Source organism: Equus przewalskii, chromosome 31 (genome assembly GCF_037783145.1).
Source record: "Equus przewalskii isolate Varuska chromosome 31, EquPr2, whole genome shotgun sequence".
Classification (NCBI taxonomy): Eukaryota; Metazoa; Chordata; class Mammalia; order Perissodactyla; family Equidae; genus Equus; species Equus przewalskii.
Window position 1 is genome coordinate 24591986 of NC_091861.1, and position 20695 is coordinate 24612680.

Consider the following 20695-nt stretch of genomic DNA (forward strand, 5'->3'; position numbering starts at 1 on the left):
AAGTTGATGGAAAGGACCAAGAAGGAGCTTTATGACTTGGAATAGACTAAGTCATGGGGTAGCACACTAGAGCCTACAGATCCAATCTAGTCTGTTCTTTTTTTCGAAACAATGTTTTATTGGAACACAACCATGCCCATTTGTCTATGTATTGCTTGTGGCTACTTTTGTGGTACAATGGCAGCTGTGGGGAAAAGATCATAAAAATGCACACGATGGCTTTTAAAACTTCCTCCGTGAAGGGAAACATATTACTTCCACATTCATTTCCCTGTCCTGTGCAAGTCATGTGGCCATGTCTACTTCAAAGGGGAAGGGATATGCAATCCTACCAACTTTCTGGAAGGAAGAGACTCAGAACATTTGTAAACAGTCCTTAAGAAAACTACAGAAGCCAAGGAAGTTGAAGGAAGTGGGAAGAGTAGTCAAAGTGATAGATCATGAATTCATTGCTGTGCATGGAATATGATGATGTATGTGATGGCTTTGGAGAAAGAGGATTCGAGTCCAGGAGGCACAAATACGTCAAATGAGAGATATAGTGGAGGGGAATGAGTGATATGGGGGAAGGGTACAAGGCCGTGCTCATTTTAATGCCATTCTGTGCTGCGGTAAAAACAAAAAAAATAACATCTACGCTCTTTATTTTCATGTACTTGATTATTTTAATGGGCAGTGGTCTCTACATTATCTACATATCCTTTTTCTTTTCAGAGGTAACATGTGATCCACCTTATATTCCAAATGGTGTCTACTCACCTCGAAGGACTAAACACAGAACTGAAGATGAAATCAGATACGAGTGTACAAATGGCTTTTATCCCGCAACTCGAGGAAATACAGCAAGATGCACCAGTTCAGGCTGGGTACCTTCTCCAAGATGTAGCTGTAAGTTGCATTCTTATCTTGATCTACTTCTTAATTCTGAAATTACTTTCTCTTAAACACAGAAACCTAGGAATATAGTAAATCCAAACATTTGCCTTATTGTTTATGTAAAGCAGAGGCATTAAAAGCATTCTTTGCTTTTCATATAGCCAATTCTAAGTCAGATCAGAAACACATCATTTTAAATAGAAAACTATTTTTTGCCTTTCAACATTAGATATGTGTGTGTGTGTTTATGAATATATATTTCTCTAACGTAATTCTAACATCTGAACTAAAACATTGGGTAAGACTGGTGTCTTTTAACACCTAACCTATTAGTTATTTATTTCCATGTAACAAATTTCCCCAAAACTTTTGGCTTAAAACAACAAAACTGTCTCACCTCAGAATTTTTATGGGTCAGCAAGTTGGGATGGCTTAGCTGGCTAGTTCTGAGTCAGACTCCTGTGTTGCAGTCCAGATGTCGGCCTGGGCTGCAGTCACTGGAGGGCTTGGCTGGGCTGGAGGACCTGCTTCCAAGACAGCCCACCCACGTGGCTTTTGGTAGAAGCCTCAGTTCCGTATCACATGGGTGTCTCCATAGGCTGCTTGAATGGCAGCTAACTTTCTCCAGAGCCAGTGATTGGAGAGAGAGAGAGAAGGAATCCTCCATCCCATTTATGACTTAGTCATATATTGTCACTTCAGCCATACCTACTCCTTAGAAGTGAGTCACTGAGTCCAGCACACTCAAGGGGAGAGGAATTAGGCTTCACTTTTTGGAGGGAGCTGTGTTGAAGACATTGTGGAATTTTCTAAAACCATCACGGAACAAAATGCCACTCAATTCAACAGAGTGTTTTATTTCTGGGGATGTTTCCTCTGCTCTTTTCCAAGTGTTTTCTGTCTCTACAATTATAATCCTTTTCTTTATATATCACTGTTCATTGTAAAAGTGAACCCAGTTAGACTGGATATTCCATGAATGAAAAATGTAATGTATACAAATAACAGGTCAGTGGCCTCGATGTTAATTCTAGGCGTAAGTCCAAAATGAATTTTCAAAACATGAGACTCTGGGGCTGGCCCCGTGGCTGAGTGGGTAAGTTCGCGTGCTCTGCTGCAGGCGGCCCAGTGTTTCTTTGGTTCAAATCCTGGGTGCAGACATGGCACTGCTCATCAAACCATGCTGAGGCAGTGTCCCACATGCCACAACTAGAAGGACCCACAACACAACGAAGACTATACAACTATGTACCGGGGGGCTTTGGTGAGAAAAAGGAAAAAATAAAATCTTAAAAAAAAAAAATTAGACCCTTGAAGAGACAGCTATTATCAGTAAGAAACAGACATCAATATTTATCAGTTATAAGGAAAGTATTTATTTACTTAGTTATAATTGACACATAACATTATATTAGTTTCAGATTTAAAACGTAATGATTTGATGTTTGTATATATTGCTAAATGAACACAACAAGAAATCTAGTTAAAATCTTACCACACATATTTACACATTTTTCCCCTTATGACGACAACTTTTAAGATATACTCCCATAGCAACTTTCAAAAATACAATGCAGATACAACTATAGTCACCATGCTGTGCATTACAGCTCCATGACTTAATTATTTTGTAACTTGAAGGTTTTTACCTCTTGACCACCTTCACCCATTTTGCCTACCTGCCCCCCAACTCCTGCCTCTAGCAACCACCAACTGGTTCTCTGTATCTATGAGTTCGCTTTTTTTAGATTCCACATGTAAGTGAGACCATCCAGTACCTGTCTTTCTCTGCCGGCTTCATTTCACTTAGCATTATGCCCTCTGGTTCCATCCATGCTGTCACAAAAGGCAAGATTTCCTTGTTTTTTATGGCTGAATAATATTCCATTGTCTATATACAGCACATTTTCCTTATTAATTCATCCATCGATGGACACTTAGGTTGCTTCCCTGTCTTGGCTACTGTAAATAATGCTGCAATGAACATGGCATTACAGACTCTTGGAGATAGTGATTTCATTCCTTCAGATAAATACCCGGAAGTTAAACTGCTGATCATATGGTAGTTCTATTTTAATGCTTCGAGGAGTCTCCATACCGTTTTCCATAGTGGCTACACCAGTTTACATTTCCACCAACAGTTCACAAGGGTTCCCTTTTCCCACATCCCCATCAACACTTGTTATCTCTTTTGTTTGATGATAGCTGTTCTCACAAGTGTGAGGTGATGTCTCATTGTGGTTTAGATTTTAATTTCCCTGATGATGAATGGTGTTGAGCATCTTTTCATGTACATGTTGGCCAGCTGTATGGCTTCTTTGAGAAAATGTTCAGATCCTCTGGCCAATTTTTAATTAGATTTATTTTACTATTGAATTGTATGAGTTCTTTATGTATTTTGGGTATTAATCCCTTATTAGATTTATAATTTGCAAATATTTTCTCCCATTTGGTAGGGAGAATCTCATTTGTTGATGTTTTCCTTTGATGTACAGAAGATTTTTAGTCTAATACAGTCCCACTCATTTATTTTCAGTTTTTTCTTGCCTTTGCTTTTGATGTCAAATCAAAAAAATCATCTCCACGACTGATGTAAAGGACCTTACCCTCTCTGTTTTCTTCTTGGAGTTTTATGGTTTCAGGTCGTAGTTCAAATCTTTAATCCATTTTGAGGTAGTTTTGTTTTGTTCAGATTCTTTCTTTTGCATATGGCTGTCCAGTTTTCCCAAAGTCACTTATTGAAGAGAGTGTCTTTTCCCTACTATATATTCTTGGCTCCTTTGTTATTAGTTAATTGACCCTATATGCATGAGTTTATTTCTGGGCTGTCTATTCTTTTTCACTGATCTATGTGTCTGTTTTTTATGCCAATATTATACTGTTTTGAGGACTATATCTTTGAAATATAATTTGAAATTAGGAAGCAAGAATCCTCCAGCTTTGTTCTTCTTTCATAGGATTGCTTCAACTTTTTGGAGTCTTTTGTGGATCAGAACAGATTTTAGGATTGTTTGCTCTATTTCTGTGAAAAATGCCATTGTAATTTTGAAACGGCTTGCTGTGAATCTGTAGAGGGCTTTAGGTAGTATGGAAATTTTAACATCATTAATTCTTCCAATCCATGAGCATGGACTATCTTTCTCTGTGTTTTCTTCAATTTCTTTTATCATTGTCTTATAGTTTTCAATATATAGGTCTTTCATCTCATTACATAGAGTTATTCATAGGTATTTTAGTCTTTTGATGCAACTGGAAATTAGATTGTTTTCTTAATTTCTCTTTCTGATAATTCATTATTAGTATATAGAAATGCAACCTATTTCTATATATTAATTTCTTATCCTATGAATCTACCAAATTCGTTTAATAGTTCAAACATATTTTTGGTGGATTCTTTAGGTTTTTCTGCAATATAATACCACGTCATCTGCAAATAATGACAGTTTTGCTTCTTCCTCTCCAATCCGGATGCTTTTGTTGCTTTTTCTCACCTAATTGCTGTAGCTAGAACTTCCAATACCATGTTAAATAAAAATGTCAAGCGTGGCTATTCTTGTCTTCTTCTTGATCTTAGAGGAGGCAGCTTTTCACCTGTGTGATGTTGGCTCTGGGTTTAGCGTATATGGCCTTTATTATGTTGATGTTCATTCCCTCTATACCCACTGTGTTGAGAGTAAAGTAAATGCTGAATTTTGCCAAATCCTTTTTCTCTACCTATGAAGGTAATCATATAATTTTTATCCTTCATTTTGTTAATATAGTATATGGCAGAGATTGATTTGGGAATATTGAACTATCCTTGCATCCCTGGAATAAATCCCACTTGATCATGGTGTATGATCCTTCTACTGTATTGTTGAATTTGGTTTGCTAACATTTTGTTGAGGATTTGATGTCTATTTCATCAGGAATATTGGCCAGCAATTTTCTTTTCTTGTGGTGTCCTTGTTTGGTTTTGGAATCAGTGGGAGACCATGAGTTTGGAAGTGTTCCCTCCTCTTCCACTTTTTTGAAGAGCTGGCATTAATTCTTCCTTAACGTTTGGTAGAATTCACCAGTGAAGTCCTGTTTTCCTGGACTCTTGTTTTGGGGAAGTTTTTGATTACTAATTCAATCTCCTTATTATTGATCAATCTGTTCATATTTTTTGTTTCTTCATGATTCAGTCTTGGTTGGTTGTGTGTTTCTAGAAATTTATCTGCTTCTTTTACGTTGTCAAGTTTGGTGGTATAATTGTTCATTGTTGTCTCTTATGATCCTGTGTATTTCTGAGATATTAGTGAGAATATCTCCTCTTTCATTTCTGATTTTATTTATTTGAGTCCTCTTTCTTTTTAAGTATTTATTCTTTTGCACGCAATGATTTGTCCTGAGCTACCATCTGTTGCCAATCTTTTTCCTTTTTTCTTCACTTTTTACTCCCCCAAATCCTAGTATATTTGTCTGTAGCTGAAGTTCCTTTGGTTCTTCTATGTGGGCTGTCACTACAGTGTGGCTACTGACACCTGAGTGGTGGCATAGTTCCACACCTGGAAACTGAACCTGGACTGCTGAAGCAGAGCATGTTGAACTTTCATTGCTAGGCCATCAGGCCTGCTCGAGGCCTTTATCTTTTTATTTTGGTGAGTCCATTAACAGTTTGTCAATTTTGTTTATCTTTGCAAAATTCCAGCTCTTAGTTTTCTTGATCTCTTCTATTGCCTTTTTGTCTCTATTTCATTTATTTCCACTCATATTTTTGTTATCTCCCTCCTTCTGCGAACTTTGGGCTTTGTGTGTTCTTCTTTTTATAGTTCCTACAGATACAAAGTTAGTTTGTTTATTTCATATTTTTTGTTGTCAATGTAGGCATTTATGGCTCAGATTTCCCTCATAGAACTGCTTTTGCTGCATCCCATAACTTTGGTGTGTTGTGTTTCTATTTTCTTTTGTCTGAAGTTATTTTTTGATTTCTCTTTTGAGTTTTTCTTTGACCCATTGGTTATTTGGCAGCATGTTGTTTAATGTCCGTATTTATGGATTTTCCATTTTTCTTCTTGTCATTGATGTCTAGTTTCATACCATTGTGGTTGGAAAAGATACTTGATGATTTTAGTTTTCTTAAATATATTGACTTGTTTTGTACTCAAGTTGTTTTGTGCTTAATCCTGAAGACTGTTCCATGTACAATTGAGAAGAATGTGTGTTCTGTTGCCTTTGGATGGAATGCTCTCTGCATATCTGTTAAGTCCGTCTGGTCTAATCTGTCATTTAATGTTGATGTTTTCTTATTGATTTTCAGTCTGTAGCATCTATCCATTGATGAAAGTGGAGTATTAAAGTCCACTACTATTATTGTATTGCTGTCTGTTTCTCCCCCTAGGTCTGTTAATATTTGCTTTATATATTTAAATGCTCCTATGTTGGATGCATAGGTATTTTCAAATATTATATCTTTTTGTGTATTGACCCTTTCATCGTTATGTAATGTCCTTTTTGTCTCTTATTACAGTCTTTGCTTTAAAGTCTACTTTGTCTGATAGAAGTATAGCTACCCAGTCTTTCTTTTGGTTTCCATTTGGAGGGAACACCTTTTTCTGTCCCTTCACTTTCAGTCTGTGTGTGTCCTTACGTGTAAATTGAGTTTCCTATAGGCTGAGTGTAGATGGATCTTGTTCTTTTAATCTATTTAGACACTCTGTGTCTTTTGATTGGAGAATTTAGTCCATTTACGTTTAAAGTAATTATTGATAAGTATGCACTTACTGCCATTTGACGTAGTGTTAATTGTTTTCTTGCTGTTTTGTAATTCCTCGGTTGTTTGTATCTTCTTTTGTTCTCTTCCTTTGTGATTCGATGACTTTCTGTTGTAGTATGCTTAGATTCCTTTCTTTTTACTTTTATTTAGCTAACATAGGTTTTCCTTTGTGGTTACCATGTGTCTTATATAAAATATCTTACATTTATAACAGTGTATTTTAACTTGATAACAACTTTAATTTGATTTCCTTCTAAAGTCCTACATTTTTACCCATTTGTGATGTCACAATTTAAGTCTTATCTTGTATATCTCAACAAATTATTGCAGTTATACTTTTACTACTTTCGTCTCTTAATCTTTGTACTAACTTTTTAAGTGATCAACCCAACACCTTTAGAACATTAGATTATTCTGAATTACCTTATATTTACCTTTACTAGTGAAATTTATTCTTTCGTATGTCTTTCCTGTTACTGAGTAGCACTGTTTCCTGGCAGCTTAAAGAAGTCCCTTTAACATTTCTTATAAATGACATCTAGTGGTGATGAACTCCTCTAGCTTTTGTTTGTCTGGACAATTCTTTAGCCTTCCTTCAATTCTGATGGACAACTTTTCTAAGTAGAGTATTATTGTTGGCAGCTTTTTTTCTTTCAGTGGTTTGAATATATTGTGCTACTCCCTTTGGGCATGCAAAGTTTGTGCTGAAAAGTCTGCTTATAGTCTAATGGAGGTTCCCTTGTACAACAAGTCTTTTTTCTCTTGTGACTTTTACAGTTCTCTTCTTGTCTTTGACATTTGGCCTTTTAAGTATAAGGTGTGTTGGTTTGGTTCTCTTTGGGTTCAACTTATTTCGAACTCTCTCTGCTTTCTGAAACTGGATACTGTTTCCTTCTCCAGGGTAGGGAAGTTTTCAACCATTATTCCTGTGGAATTTTCTGCCCCTTTCTCCTTCTCTTTTCCTCCTGGGACTCTTATTATGTGAACGTTGGTCTGCTTTTTGTTTCCCATAAGTCCCATCTGCTATTTTCACTCTTTTTCATTCTTCTCTCCTTTTTTTTTTTTGCTGTTCTAAGTGGGTGAATTCCATTACCCTGTCTTTGACTTCACTGCTCCTTTCTTCTGCTTTATCTAGTCTGATATTAAACCACTTTATTGTATTTTTCCGTTTAGTTATTGTATTTCTCAGCTCTGTGACTTTTATTTGGTACTTTCTTATCTTTAGTACCTCTTTGTGGAAATTCTTACTGTGCCACCTCATGTATGAGATGAACCTTATTGCTCAACCATGTCTTAGCTCTTGGTTGTCTCTGAAGTCTTTGTGATTTACTTTACTGGCTCTCAGTAATTGACGGTGTGGCAAGCCCTGTCATTATCTCAAAAGGGAGAATCTCAGTCAGCACCTAGATTCAGGCTGATTGGAAGCCAAGTCCATAGACAGCAGCTTTTTCTTCTTCTTTTTTTTTTTTGTGAGGAAGATTCGTCCTGAGCTAACATCTATTGCCAATCTTCCTCTTTTTAGTGTGAGTAAGATTTGCCCTAAGCTAACATCTGTGCGAGTCTGCCTCTATTTTGAACACGGGTCACTGCCTCAGCATGAGTGATGAGTGGTGTAGGTCCACTCCCAGGATCCAAATGCATGAACGCATGCTACCAGAGCAGAGCATGCTAACTTACCCACTATGCCACAGGGCCAGCCTCATCAGGCAGCAGCTTTCAAAGTATACAAATATACCTCTTTCAGGGAAAGACAGGGATATGGGCATTTCTGTCTGCTCCTTCTGAGCTGAGCTGTGAGGTGGTAGACAGTTAAGGATTATTTCTTTCTTTACTACTCTCCTTTTGAACTCATAGGCACAAGCCCCGCTGGCCACTAGATCCAAGCAAACAAGGGGTGGTCCCTGGGAAGTAGCCACAAAAACTGGGGCAGCAGATGTAAAATCCAGGACATCAACTTCCTTCCAGAAGGTACCAGCACTCTGAGCTTGGCAGGCGGAGAACATGAAGACATGACCTCCCCTCCAAGGTCTCTTGAGAGAGGATTGCCATATGCCTTTTGTTGTGTGTTTAATTACAAGCCTGCCCATCAGGCTTGAACTATAAAGATAGACTATTAGGCCTCTTTCACAGTAAGAGTGGACTCCTCATTCTCTTGCTTCCACTGTGCCCTGGAGGTGGTACCCAGTTAAAAATGCTTTCTTTCTTTGTTACAGTCCTGTGGGACCCTGAGCATAAGCCCCACTGGCCACCAGAGCCCAGTGATCTAGAGGAATTCCCTGGGCTTCGGCCATAGAAATTGGGGCACCAGATGAGGGTCTAGACACTGATGAGTTGGAGTAAGGCAGAGGGAAAGCACACAGGTGTCCACCAGATTCGCTTCCTGGAGAACAGTGAGTAGGCTGCTAGATGTGTGCCAAACCAGATTCTGTCCCTCAGACCAAAGCTCCAGGACAAGCCAATAAGCCTCTTTCACTGAAAGACTGAGGTTGTATTTCAGTCTGCTTCTGCACTGTGCCACGTGTGTAGTAGAGGACCACAAATTGTCTCTCCATTTGCTGTGGTCCCATGGGACCCATGACCACAACCCCTACTGACCACTAAAGCTAGGTGATCAAGGAACATCCCCTGGGTGGTAGCCAATAAATCTGGTGCACCAGACATAAAAGCTGGGGATCAGTCACGTGTACCAGCTCCCATCTGGGAGTTACAGGTACTCTGGAGAATGGCAGAGGAAGACAGCATGTACCTCCCAGGGTGTTGGAAGAGGATTAAGTCAGTGCTTCCGTGTGTGTTTAATTAGAAACTTACCCCTCAGGCCACAGAAGTGAAGATGAATCTAGTAGGTCTCTCACAGAAAGATGGGTGTCTCAGTCTGTGCCTCTCTGCTGTGCTCTGGGATGGTAGCCTGTTAAAACCTCTCTCTCCCTTTGTACAGTCCCGTAAAGATGGAACCTACAAGCATAAGCCCAGCTGGCCACCAGAGCCAGGCAACCGCAAGCTGTTACTGGGTGCCAGCCACAAAAATCAGGGCATCACAGAAGGGTATAAGATCCTTTCCAGGAGATTCCAGAGACCTCAAGTGAGGAAGAGGAAGAAAACAAAGACTGGATCCACAGGGCTCCATCTTTGGAGAGTCATTCAGGAGGCCTCTAGATGTGAATGAAATTAAATGCCTGCCCCTCAAGCCAATGCTTTATGACAGGCAAATAAGCCTCTTCCACAGAAGATCTGGAAACTTCTTGGTTGGTTTCCTCTGCACTGGGTCCCTGGTCAGTGAGTCCACACATGTGGGCCCCTTTAAAATGATTTCTCAGTTCACTATTGCTTTGAGGATCTCTTGGGCACAAGCCCTGTTGACTTTCAAAGCTGGGTGGTTTTGGGGCTTGTCTCTCAGGTGAAGGTCTTAAAGTTTGGGTGCTAGATGTGGGGTTCAAACCCTTCACTCTTCAGGGAAAAGCTTGGGGTTTGCATTGCCTCCTGATTGTGAGTCACCGTGCAAGGCGTGAGGTTTATGGTGAGATATGTCCACACTCTCCTATTCACTTCACTGTGGGTTTTTCTGCTTTTGCCAGAGGTGTGGGAGTCACACAGCTAGCTTTTGCTTTTTTCTCCAGAAGAAATTGTTTTCTATGTAGCTGTAAATTTGATATGTCTGTGGGTATAAGTCTATTCAGAATCCTTCTACATTGCCATCTTGAACCACTTACGTAAGGGAAACGTTTAATCATGTTTATGGTTGGTTTATAAAAATGACAGATCAACCCAACTGTATCTGGATCTCTATAAGTTTATTCCACAGGGGACTTTCTGAAGTTCTTGTGGACAAGATGGGCAATTGATGGGTTAGATGGTTTTTGAGATAGCTTGTAATTTTATTAAATATGCTTATCTGATTCTCAGATGCAAGACTTTGTTCTTAGGCCTACTGCATTACTCATCTGTGTCATCAAACAGTTTTTTATGATTTACAGGAAATATAGACAAATTCACAAGAGCAATGATACAGGGCATGATGTTCCGAATCTTATTAGCTCAGATTCATCCTTCAATAAGAGTTCTATACTCTAGGTTGAATCTAATAACATGGCATTTAGCCATGATAACTATAAGATCCTGAGCATTGGTCAAAGGAATTAGCTGCAGGAATATGGATAGATTGAAACATTTTTAAAAATCATTGAATATTTTCATCAATTTTGAGGTCGGTTTGAGTCAAATCTATGATGGAACCACCATAAATGCTAAGGAGATCACAACCTGCATTGGTAGAAGTGTGAGAGGTTCTAAGAAGTGTGAGACTGTTCTAAGTCCTGCCAATGTCAGTGCTGATCAGACCATATGTGAAATATTAGACTTGCTTGAGGAATGATCTTGTTAGCTGGTAAGGATAGATTTACGTGTGCCCACATGAAAGAGCAAAATAGCAAAAATGTTCAGTCCTGTGACAATGATAACATATACTTTTAATCAATCCCCTTTGTGTTCCTTTTGAAAAGAAATCTCACTAGACTATTTATTTATTTCATATCCTTTGAAACACCATAATGAGGGGGATACCATGCTTGTTCTGAAATCAGACAACCAGGGTTCAATTTTCTCCTCTATAATTTAATGGAACAATGAATTAATTTCCTTAAGAATCAGTTTTGCTAATCCAGAGACTCGAGCTTGCTCAATGTAGAGTTATTGTTAAATGACACACATTGTAACATATCATGAAGAAATTCATCCAAAGGTGAAGACAAAATACTCTAAACCTCCAAAAATTTTTGGGAAAAAACCTAGAATGTTTTTTAAAATGAATGAGACTAAATGAGCATTTTAATCTCAATATTGGACGCTTCAAAAAGTGGAGAAAACATCTATCAATGATAAGAGCTATAGACTTCAGGCCAAGAATGTATACCTAGAGAAGGTATAATATACAAATCTTTGTTAAAGAAAGACGTGAGTATATGCAAAGATCCAAAGTTTATAGTCCACATAATGAGTCTGTAGAAACAATTTGAAAAATTTCTCTAATAAAACAAAAAAGGAAGTTGATCACTATATGAACATGTGCTTAAACATACATGTTAAAAGTATTTACTATATTAGATTAAATCAACAAATTTTAATTATATTATATCTCATTTAAAATATTTATGACATATTTACAGACATCTCATTCTCCAATAAAATTAGAAATAAACAATCAAATGTATACTATAATCTTAAGTATTTAGGTATTAAGAAATATTCCTACTTCATTTCTCTAGTTAAAGAAAGAAAGGAAAGTTTCCTCAATGACTGATTGGAGGCATGAATAAGAATGTTATTTTTCTGTATGATGTGATCAATGGAAAATTTTTGTTCTTCTCTCTCCTTCTCACATTGTTTCCAATAAGTAGAAAACAAACTAATGAATGTTAATCCAAAAAACCCCACTAAACCAAAACTCTTCACTCTCTTCCTACATTGAGTTGGTCTGAGAAAAAAAGACAGGGCTCTGCTTTCTGATGAGAATGGGAAAAAAAGGAAAAGAAGACAGATGAGCTAAGTGATAAAATCAGTACTTCCATCTCTCAACCAAGATGCTCATTTAATCAACCAGAGCTAGGATGCATGTACTCAAGGAGAATTCGTTAAATAAGTCTGTACATTTTCTTCCTGGAGAGTCTTAATATAAGTTCATATATCATATGACACACAAGCCATAATTTTATCTTCTTTACCAAAGAATTCCCTATATACCTCGGTCATCTGAATTTTATAACTTTTCTCGTCCTAGAAACGCTAGTGCAATGAGTGTAATTATTCTAGTAAGAGAATATAATTCATCGAATAGATAATTCAACTCTAGTTTGATTTTTTTATTAAGATAAAACATTATTTATACTAATTTTGTTATGTTTTTATATTGCAAGTGAAGCCTTGTGATTTTCCAGAAATAAAACATGGATATCTACATGCTGAAGATTATTATAAACCATACTTTCCAGTGCCTATCGGAAAATATTATTACTATTACTGTAATCAAAATTTTTTGACTCCTTCAAAATCTCGCGGGGGTTATATTTATTGCAGAGCAGAAGGATGGTCACCAGCAGTACCATGCCTCAGTAAGTAAACCTCTTTATAATTGTATGTGTAGAGGTATTTCAAAGAGTGGAGAGAGAAAAACACATAGGGGAATAGAATTAAGTTTTATATGAAAAAAATAAGGCCAAAGATGAGTTCTACAGCCAAAATGACCAGTATAGATCTTTCCTTTCAGAAGAAGATTTTCATGAAAACCACATGAGAGATAAAGATAGAGACTTCACAGGAATATCTATATCTTTTATACATATTTTAATCATAAAACTGAAAGTAAATAATGTTGACTATTAATTTTTCATTTAAAAAATGGTAATAACGTTAGTTTTTCTTAAGTTCTATATTATTTTTGGATGCTTATTCATTTCAATTTAAATATTGTAAATAAAGTTGGTAATTTTCTATTTTTGCCAAATTTATGGGTTCTTAAAATTTTTATTTATGATCCTTAGGACAATGTACTTCCACTCACTTGGAATATGGAAAGTTTCCACATTGGGGAAGAACATATTTCCAGGGTGAATCTGTAAAAGTGGAATGCTATTCTGGCTACAGTCTTCCAGATCAGCAGAGCTTAATGACATGTACAGAGAATGGCTGGTCCCCTCCTCCCAGATGCATCCGTGTCAGTAAGTAAACTGATCTGAGATCCCAATATGTTTATGATTTGCTAAGACTCATCTATATTAACTGTGACAAAATGTTTATCTCGACTTCTTCTTTTGCCAATGGGCCTATTTGATTTTCTTTTTTTCAAGTGTGTATGAATGGATATAAAAATTTCCTGATACATATGTAGCAAAATAAATGAGCCTACTGATAGACATTAGTCAAGAAAACAGTCAAAGAAATGCATAAAAGAAACCTGTAATATAGGGTGATTTCAACGAGATGGGAGAGAAAGAGTTTCTATTTTTTTCCCCACAAAGAACACCAACTTTGACAATGACCTATGGCCAAGAGTGTCTTTTTGAGAGTTAGAGAATTTAGCAGAGACGTTTCAGCACACAATTGGACCCAAACTATCCAAGACTGGACGTATTGAAGAGGATGAGAAGAATAATTTCACTTAGCTGATTAACCAATCCCCTAAAGTGGCACAGCTCAGTGCCAAGAGAGATCCACTCTGCCCATGATATTTCACTTGGGGAAAGAAAGAGCATGTGAGTGAGTGTGTGGCTTCCTGAGGTGTGCGTACCACTGACAAAAGGACTCATTTCTTACCCACTACATCCATAATTCTGAGGTGATCTGCATGACCGAGGGTTTTGAGAAAAACTAGGAGAGCACGGTAGCCAGAGCTCAGAATCCCTCAAGGGACACAGATCCTACTAACCACTTTGCAGCCTCCATTGGGAAGCCCACTCAGTAACCACAGGGAAGCCCTTGCTAGCAGATCCTGCTCACTCATGGGGACCCCTAAAACATCACTCCTCTCACCCACACACTCCACTCCCCTTCCCATGGTCGGCTCCCTCTGTACTCCTCCAAAAGTAGTGAATGGGAGCCTTTGCAAGTGGGTAGTGTGCAAACTCAGAAAGCAAATCTGACTCCACAGGAATGGAAGGGAGCCCAAATTGATCATTTGTCACTGCCCCAGGGAAATAAAACAGGAAGCTGTCAGGACCTAGACTGTCTTGGCAGGCTTGAGAGAATGCATATACTGTAAGAATTCCCTCCCAGAGGTCATAAGACAGGTAGAGCAGGTGTATAGATAGAAAAGTTCTGGAGAAACCTCAGAATCCCTAGCTGGGGTGAAAGAAGTTAGTTCTTTACCAAACTCACTCAGTACAGACTAGAGGAACTGACTGTTCCTTCAAATGCAAAAACAGCAATGCAACACGTCAAGAACTAAGAAAAATCAAGGAAACATGATGCCACAAAAGGAACACAATAATTTTCCAGTAGCTGACACCAAATAATGAAAAAATATGGTTTGCCTAATAAAGAATTCAAAAAACTTGGTTATGGAAGCTCAATGAGCTACAAGAAAGCCCAATTCAAGGAAATCAGGAAAACAATGAGACACAAACCATGAAAAGAAACCAACAGAAATTCTGGAACTGAAAAATACAATGAATGTAATGAAAAATACAATCAGAGCATCAACAACAGATTTTACCAAACAGGAGAAAGCCTATGTAAAGTAGAAGACAGGTTATTTGAAAGGTTCCAGTCAGAGGAGAACAAAAGAAAAAGAACCATAGAGTGAAGAGAGCTTACATGAATTATGGGAGTTTATCAAGGGAAACATTTTAGGCATTGAGAAGGTCCGAGAGTGAGAAGAGTTGGAGAAAGGGGCAGGAAGTTTATTTAAAGAAATAATGGCTGAGGCCTTACCAAATCTGAGAGAAGATATGGACTATCAAAATCAAGAAGCTCACAAATCCCTAAACAGATTTAACCCAAAAGCATCTTTTACAAAACTCACTAATAAAAATGGCACAACCAAAGACAGAATTTTGAAATCAGCAAGAGAAAAAAAAAAACCCTCACATACAAGGGAACCCACATAACGATATCAGGAGATTCATCAACAGAAACCTTGACACCAGAAGAGAGTAGGATGATATATTCAAAGTGATGAAATAAAAAAAAAAAAAACCCTGCCAACCAAGAGTACTTTACCCAGAAAAGCTGTCTTATATAAATGAAGGAGACAGAAAGACGTTACCAGACAATTCAATGCTGAGGAAATTCCTCAACACTAGACCTGCCTTACAAGAAATGCTAAAAGGAGTTCTTCAAGTTGAAATGAAAGGACATTATTTACTAACGTAAAAACGTTTAAAGATAAATCAGATACTGGTAAAGGTAAACAGATAGTCAAACTTAGAATACTTAAATACTCTAGTATGGTGGTGTACAAGCCACTTATTTCCAATAGAATGATCAAAGGACAGAAGTTCTCAAAATAATTATAGCTACAATAATTTGTTAATGGATACTCCATATAAACATATGTAAATTGTGACAAAATACGTGGAGAGGAGTAAGAGGGTAGAGTTCGTGCGTGCAAACAAAGTGACTTTGTCATCAGCTTAAACTTATCTGTGATATGTATGTTAGTTTCATGTAAACCACAAAGCAAAACCTATAGTAGATTCAGAAAAGATAACGAGGAAGAAATCAAGGTGTAGCACTATGGAAAGTCATTAATTCACAAAGGAAGGCAGCAAGAGAAAGGGAAAGGAGCATTGGAACTACAAAGAAGCTAGAAAACAATTAATTGGATGGCATTAGTAAGTCCTTACCTATTAATGATTATTGTGAATGTAAGTGAATTAAATTATCCAATCAAAAGACATAGAGGGATGAATGGATAAAAAAATAAAAGACTCAACTATGCACCACCTACAAGCCTCACTTCAGCTCTGAGGACACAGATGTGCTGAAAGTAAAGGGACGGGGTAAGATACTCTGTGCAAACAGAAACCAGAAGAGCCCGGGGGGAGCTAAACTTATGTCAGACAAATAGACTTGAAGTCAAATAGTAACAAGACACAGAGAAGCCATTATACAATGATGGAGGGGCCAAATCCTCAAAAAAATTGTAAACGTAGATGCATCCATCTTTGGAGCACGTAAAAATATTAAGCAAATACTGACATATCTGAGGGCAGAAATAGACAGCCATACAATAATAGGAGGAGAATTCAATACCTCACTTTCATCAATGAGTAGCTCATCCACAGAGAAATTCAACAGGAAAATGTTGAACTTGAAATATACCTTTGACCAAATGGACCTAAAAGACACATACAGAACTTTCCATCCAACAGCAGGTGAGTATATATTTTCTGAAGCTCACACAGTACATTCTCCAGGATAGATAAAACGTTAGATCACAAAACAAGTCTTAAAACTTTTAAGAAGATTAAACTAATGCTGACTATCTTTTCTGACTATGGTTTTATGAAATTAAACATCAACAACAGAAGGAAAACGAAAATTCACAAATATGTGGAAATGAAACAACTCACTCCTGATAAAACAATGGGCCAAAGAAGACATCAAAAAGGGAAATCAGAATACATCTTAAATCAAACAAGAAACCACAATATACTAGAGAGCTGCAAAAGTAGTTCTATGAGAGGTGTTTTTAGTGATAGATGCCAGAAAGAGAAGAGAATGACCTCCAATAAATAATCTAACTTTAAGCTTCAAAAACTACAAAATGAACAGTTAAGCCTAAAGTTAGGAAAATAAAAGAATAACCAAAATTAGAGCAGAAATATATGAAATAGAGGCCAGAAGAAATATTAAAAATCAACAAAACTAAGACTTAATTTTTTTGAAAAAGATAAGCAAAATTGATGAATCTCAGACTGATTGAGAAAAAAGAGAGGCAATCAAATAAATAAAATCGGAAATGAAAGAAAAGACGTTACAACAGATGCCACAGAATTAGAAAAGACCCCAAGAGACAATTCTAAATAATTATACACCAGCAAATTGGATAACCTAGAAGAAATGGATAAACTCATAAAAACATACAACTTATCAAGACTGGATCATAAAGAAATAGAAAATCTGAACAGACCAATGACAAGGAATGTAAGATTTGAACAGTAATCAAAACATTCCTACAAAGAAAGGCCCAGGACTGGAAAAGCCCAGGACTAGAAGTTTTCACTGAATTCTACCAAACATTTAAAGAAGAATTAATGCCAGTCCTTCTCAAACCATTCTAAGTAATTGAAGAGCTGGGAGCACTTCCAAAGTCATTTTACAAGATCAGCCTTACCTTGATAGCAGAGCCAAACAAGAATACTACTAAAAAGAAAATTTTATGCCAATATCACTGATAAAGATACACGCAAAAATGATCAACAAAATATTAGCAAACTGAATTCAAGAGCACATTAAGAGAATCACATACTGTGATGAAGTTGGATTTATCCATGGGATTCAAGGCTGGTTCAACAGATGCAAATCAGTAAACTTGGCACACCACATTAAGAATATGAAGGCTAAAATACATATGATAGTCTCAATAGACACAGAAAATGCATTTGAGAAAATTAAACACCCTTTATGATTAAAAAAAAAACCCTACTCACAACAAATTATGTGTTGAAAGAACATACCTCAACATAATAAATATCATGCATGAGAAGGCCACAACTAACATCTTACTCAATAGTGAAAAGCTGAAAGCTTTTTCTCAAGGAGAAAGGAAAAGAGAAGGATGCCCACTCTCATCATTTTTCTTTGGCATAGTACTGGGGTCGCAACCAAATGAATTAGGCAACAAAAGGAAATAAAAGTCACTCCAAATAGTAAAGAAAGAAGTAAAATGTTGTCTGTTTGCAGCTGACATGATCTTATGCATAGAAAACCCTAAAGACTGCACCAAAACACTGTTAGAATTCATAAAAGAATTCATTAAAGCTGCAGGAGACAAAAATCAACATATGAACATAACTCACACCTAACACTAAACTATCAGAGAGAGAAATTAAGAAAACAATCATTTACAATCACATCAAAAAGAAGAAAATATCTAGGAATAAATTTAACCATGGAGGTGAAAGATTTGTAACCTGAAATCTATAAGACATAGATGAAATAAATTGAAGAAGACACAAATAAATGGAATGATATCCCATGTTCATGGACTGCAAGAATTAGTATTGTTAAAATGTCCATACTACCCAAAGTCACCTACAGAGATAATGCAAACTTTATCAAAATCCCACTGGCATTTTCACAGAAAGATAAAATATAGTCCTAAAATTCTTGTGGAACCACAATGACCAAAGCAATCTTCAGAGAGAAGAACAAAGTGTCCTGAAGAACACCACACGTCCTGATTTCATACTATATTACAAAGCAATAATAGTGAAAACTATATGGTACGGGCATTAAAATAGACACATAGATCAAGAGCAGAATCAGGAGGCAAGAAATAAGCCCATGCATATATACATAACTAATATTCAACAAGGGTGCAAAGAATACACAATGGGAACACAGTGTCTTCAGTAAAGGGTGTTGGAAAAACTGGATATCCACAAGCAAAGGAATGAAATGAGACCCTATATTAAATCACTGACAGAAATTAACTCTAAATCTATTAAAGAGTTAAATATAAGACGTGAAACTATAAAATTCCTACAAAAAAACATAGACAAATATCTTCGTGACATCGGTCTGGGCAATGATTCTTTTTATATGACACCAAAAGCACATGAAACAAAAGTTGAAATAAATAAATAGGACTACATCAAACTAAAATGCTTCTGTTCAGCAAATCAGAATGAAAAGGCAACCTATGGAATGGGAGAAAATATTTGCAAACCATATATCTAATAGGGGGTTAATAAAAAATATTATAATGAACTTACAGAACTCAATGGCTAAATAAACAATCCAATTACAAAATGGACAAACGATCCAAATAGACATTTTCTGAAGAACACATGCAAATAGGAAACCAATTCGTGAAAAGTTACTCAAAATCACTAATCCTAAGGTACACGCAAATCAAAACTACAGGGAGATATCACCTCACATCTGATAGAATGGCTTTTATCAAAAAGACAAGGGATTGCAAGTGTTGGCGAAGATGTGGAGAAAAGAGAATACTCGTACATTTCTGGTGGGAAGGTAATTTGTTACAACCATATGGAAAACAGTATGGAAGTCCCTCAGAAACTTAATAGAACTATCATATGATCCCTTTTTGGGGTGTGTATCTAAAGGAAATGAAATCAGCATCTGGAAAAGTGATCTTCACTCCCATTTTCACTACAACATTATTCACAATAGCCAGGCCACGGAAACAACCTAAGTGTCTATGGATGGATGAATGGATGAGGAAGATGTGGTGTATATATATATATATATATATATATATATATATACACACACACCATTGCATATATATATACCAGTGTATAACATTCCATCATGTATATATGTATATATGTCTATATATATATGATGGAAAATATTTATATATTTTCTCCAAACAGGAGAAAGAAGGAAATCCTGCTATTTACAACAACATGGATAAACCTAGAGTACATTGTGTCAAGCCAGAGACAGACAAATACTTACTGATAAAACTTATATGTGGAATCAGAAAAGAAAAAAGAACGAAAAGTCAAATTCATAGAAACAGAGAGTAGACTGGGGGTTACCAGAGGCTAGGGAGTGTGGGAAATTGGGAGATGCTGATCCAAGGGTGTTAGCCTTCAGTTATAAGATGGCTAATTCTGGAGATCTAACGCACAGAATGGTGACCATGGTTAGTAATAACGTATTGTATACTTGGAATTTGATGAGTGGAGATCTTAAGCATTTCAACTACAAAAAAAAAAGATTACTATATGAAGTGATAGATGTGTTAATTAACCTGATTTACAGAATCATTTCACAGTGTTTATGTGTACCAAATTCTCTCATTGTACACATTATATATATACGATTTTGTTCATTATACTTCCATAAACCTAGTGGGGAAAACTGTAATAGACATGCAAAATAAAAGGAGAAAAAAATTAAAGCAAATAGCTACAAAATGTAATCAAATATCAAAGGAAGACATCAAGAGGGGGAGGGATTGAAAAAACTATTGCAAAGCAGAAAACAATTAGCAAAGTGTCAAGTCAGTCCTCATCTATCAACAGTTACTTAATGTAAATGAATTAAGCCCAACTATTAAGAGAATAGAGTACCCGAATGAGTAAAAGACAAGAACAAATGATACGCTATCTATAAAAGACTCACTTTAGACTTAAAGACAGAATAAAAGTGAGGGGATGGGAGAAAATATGTCTTGCAAAATGGCAACCAAAGGAAAGCAGGCGTGGCTATCATTATATGAAAAAAATTGATTTTATGTCCAAAACCATCTGTAGAGACAAAGAAGGTCATTATATAATAATAAAAAAGTCAATTCAACAGGAAATAGAACAATTTTAAACATATATGCACCCCACATCAGAACTCCTAAAGATAGAAAGCAAATATTGACAGGTTTGAAGAGGAGAAATT

General features: G+C 36.6%; 1 protein-coding gene across 3 annotated transcripts in view; it reads left to right on the top strand.

Moving 5' to 3' along the window:
* Window positions 1–20695, top strand: part of CFH (complement factor H) — a 78820-nt gene that overhangs the window by 26502 nt on the left and 31623 nt on the right. For all 3 annotated transcript variants that reach the window (XM_070602327.1, XM_070602325.1, XM_070602326.1), the window contains exons 7-9: window positions 715–888; window positions 12520–12714; window positions 13144–13320. In XM_070602327.1, the coding sequence (XP_070458428.1) occupies window positions 715–888; window positions 12520–12714; window positions 13144–13320 (546 nt within the window). The remainder of the gene's footprint in view (window positions 1–714; window positions 889–12519; window positions 12715–13143; window positions 13321–20695) is intronic.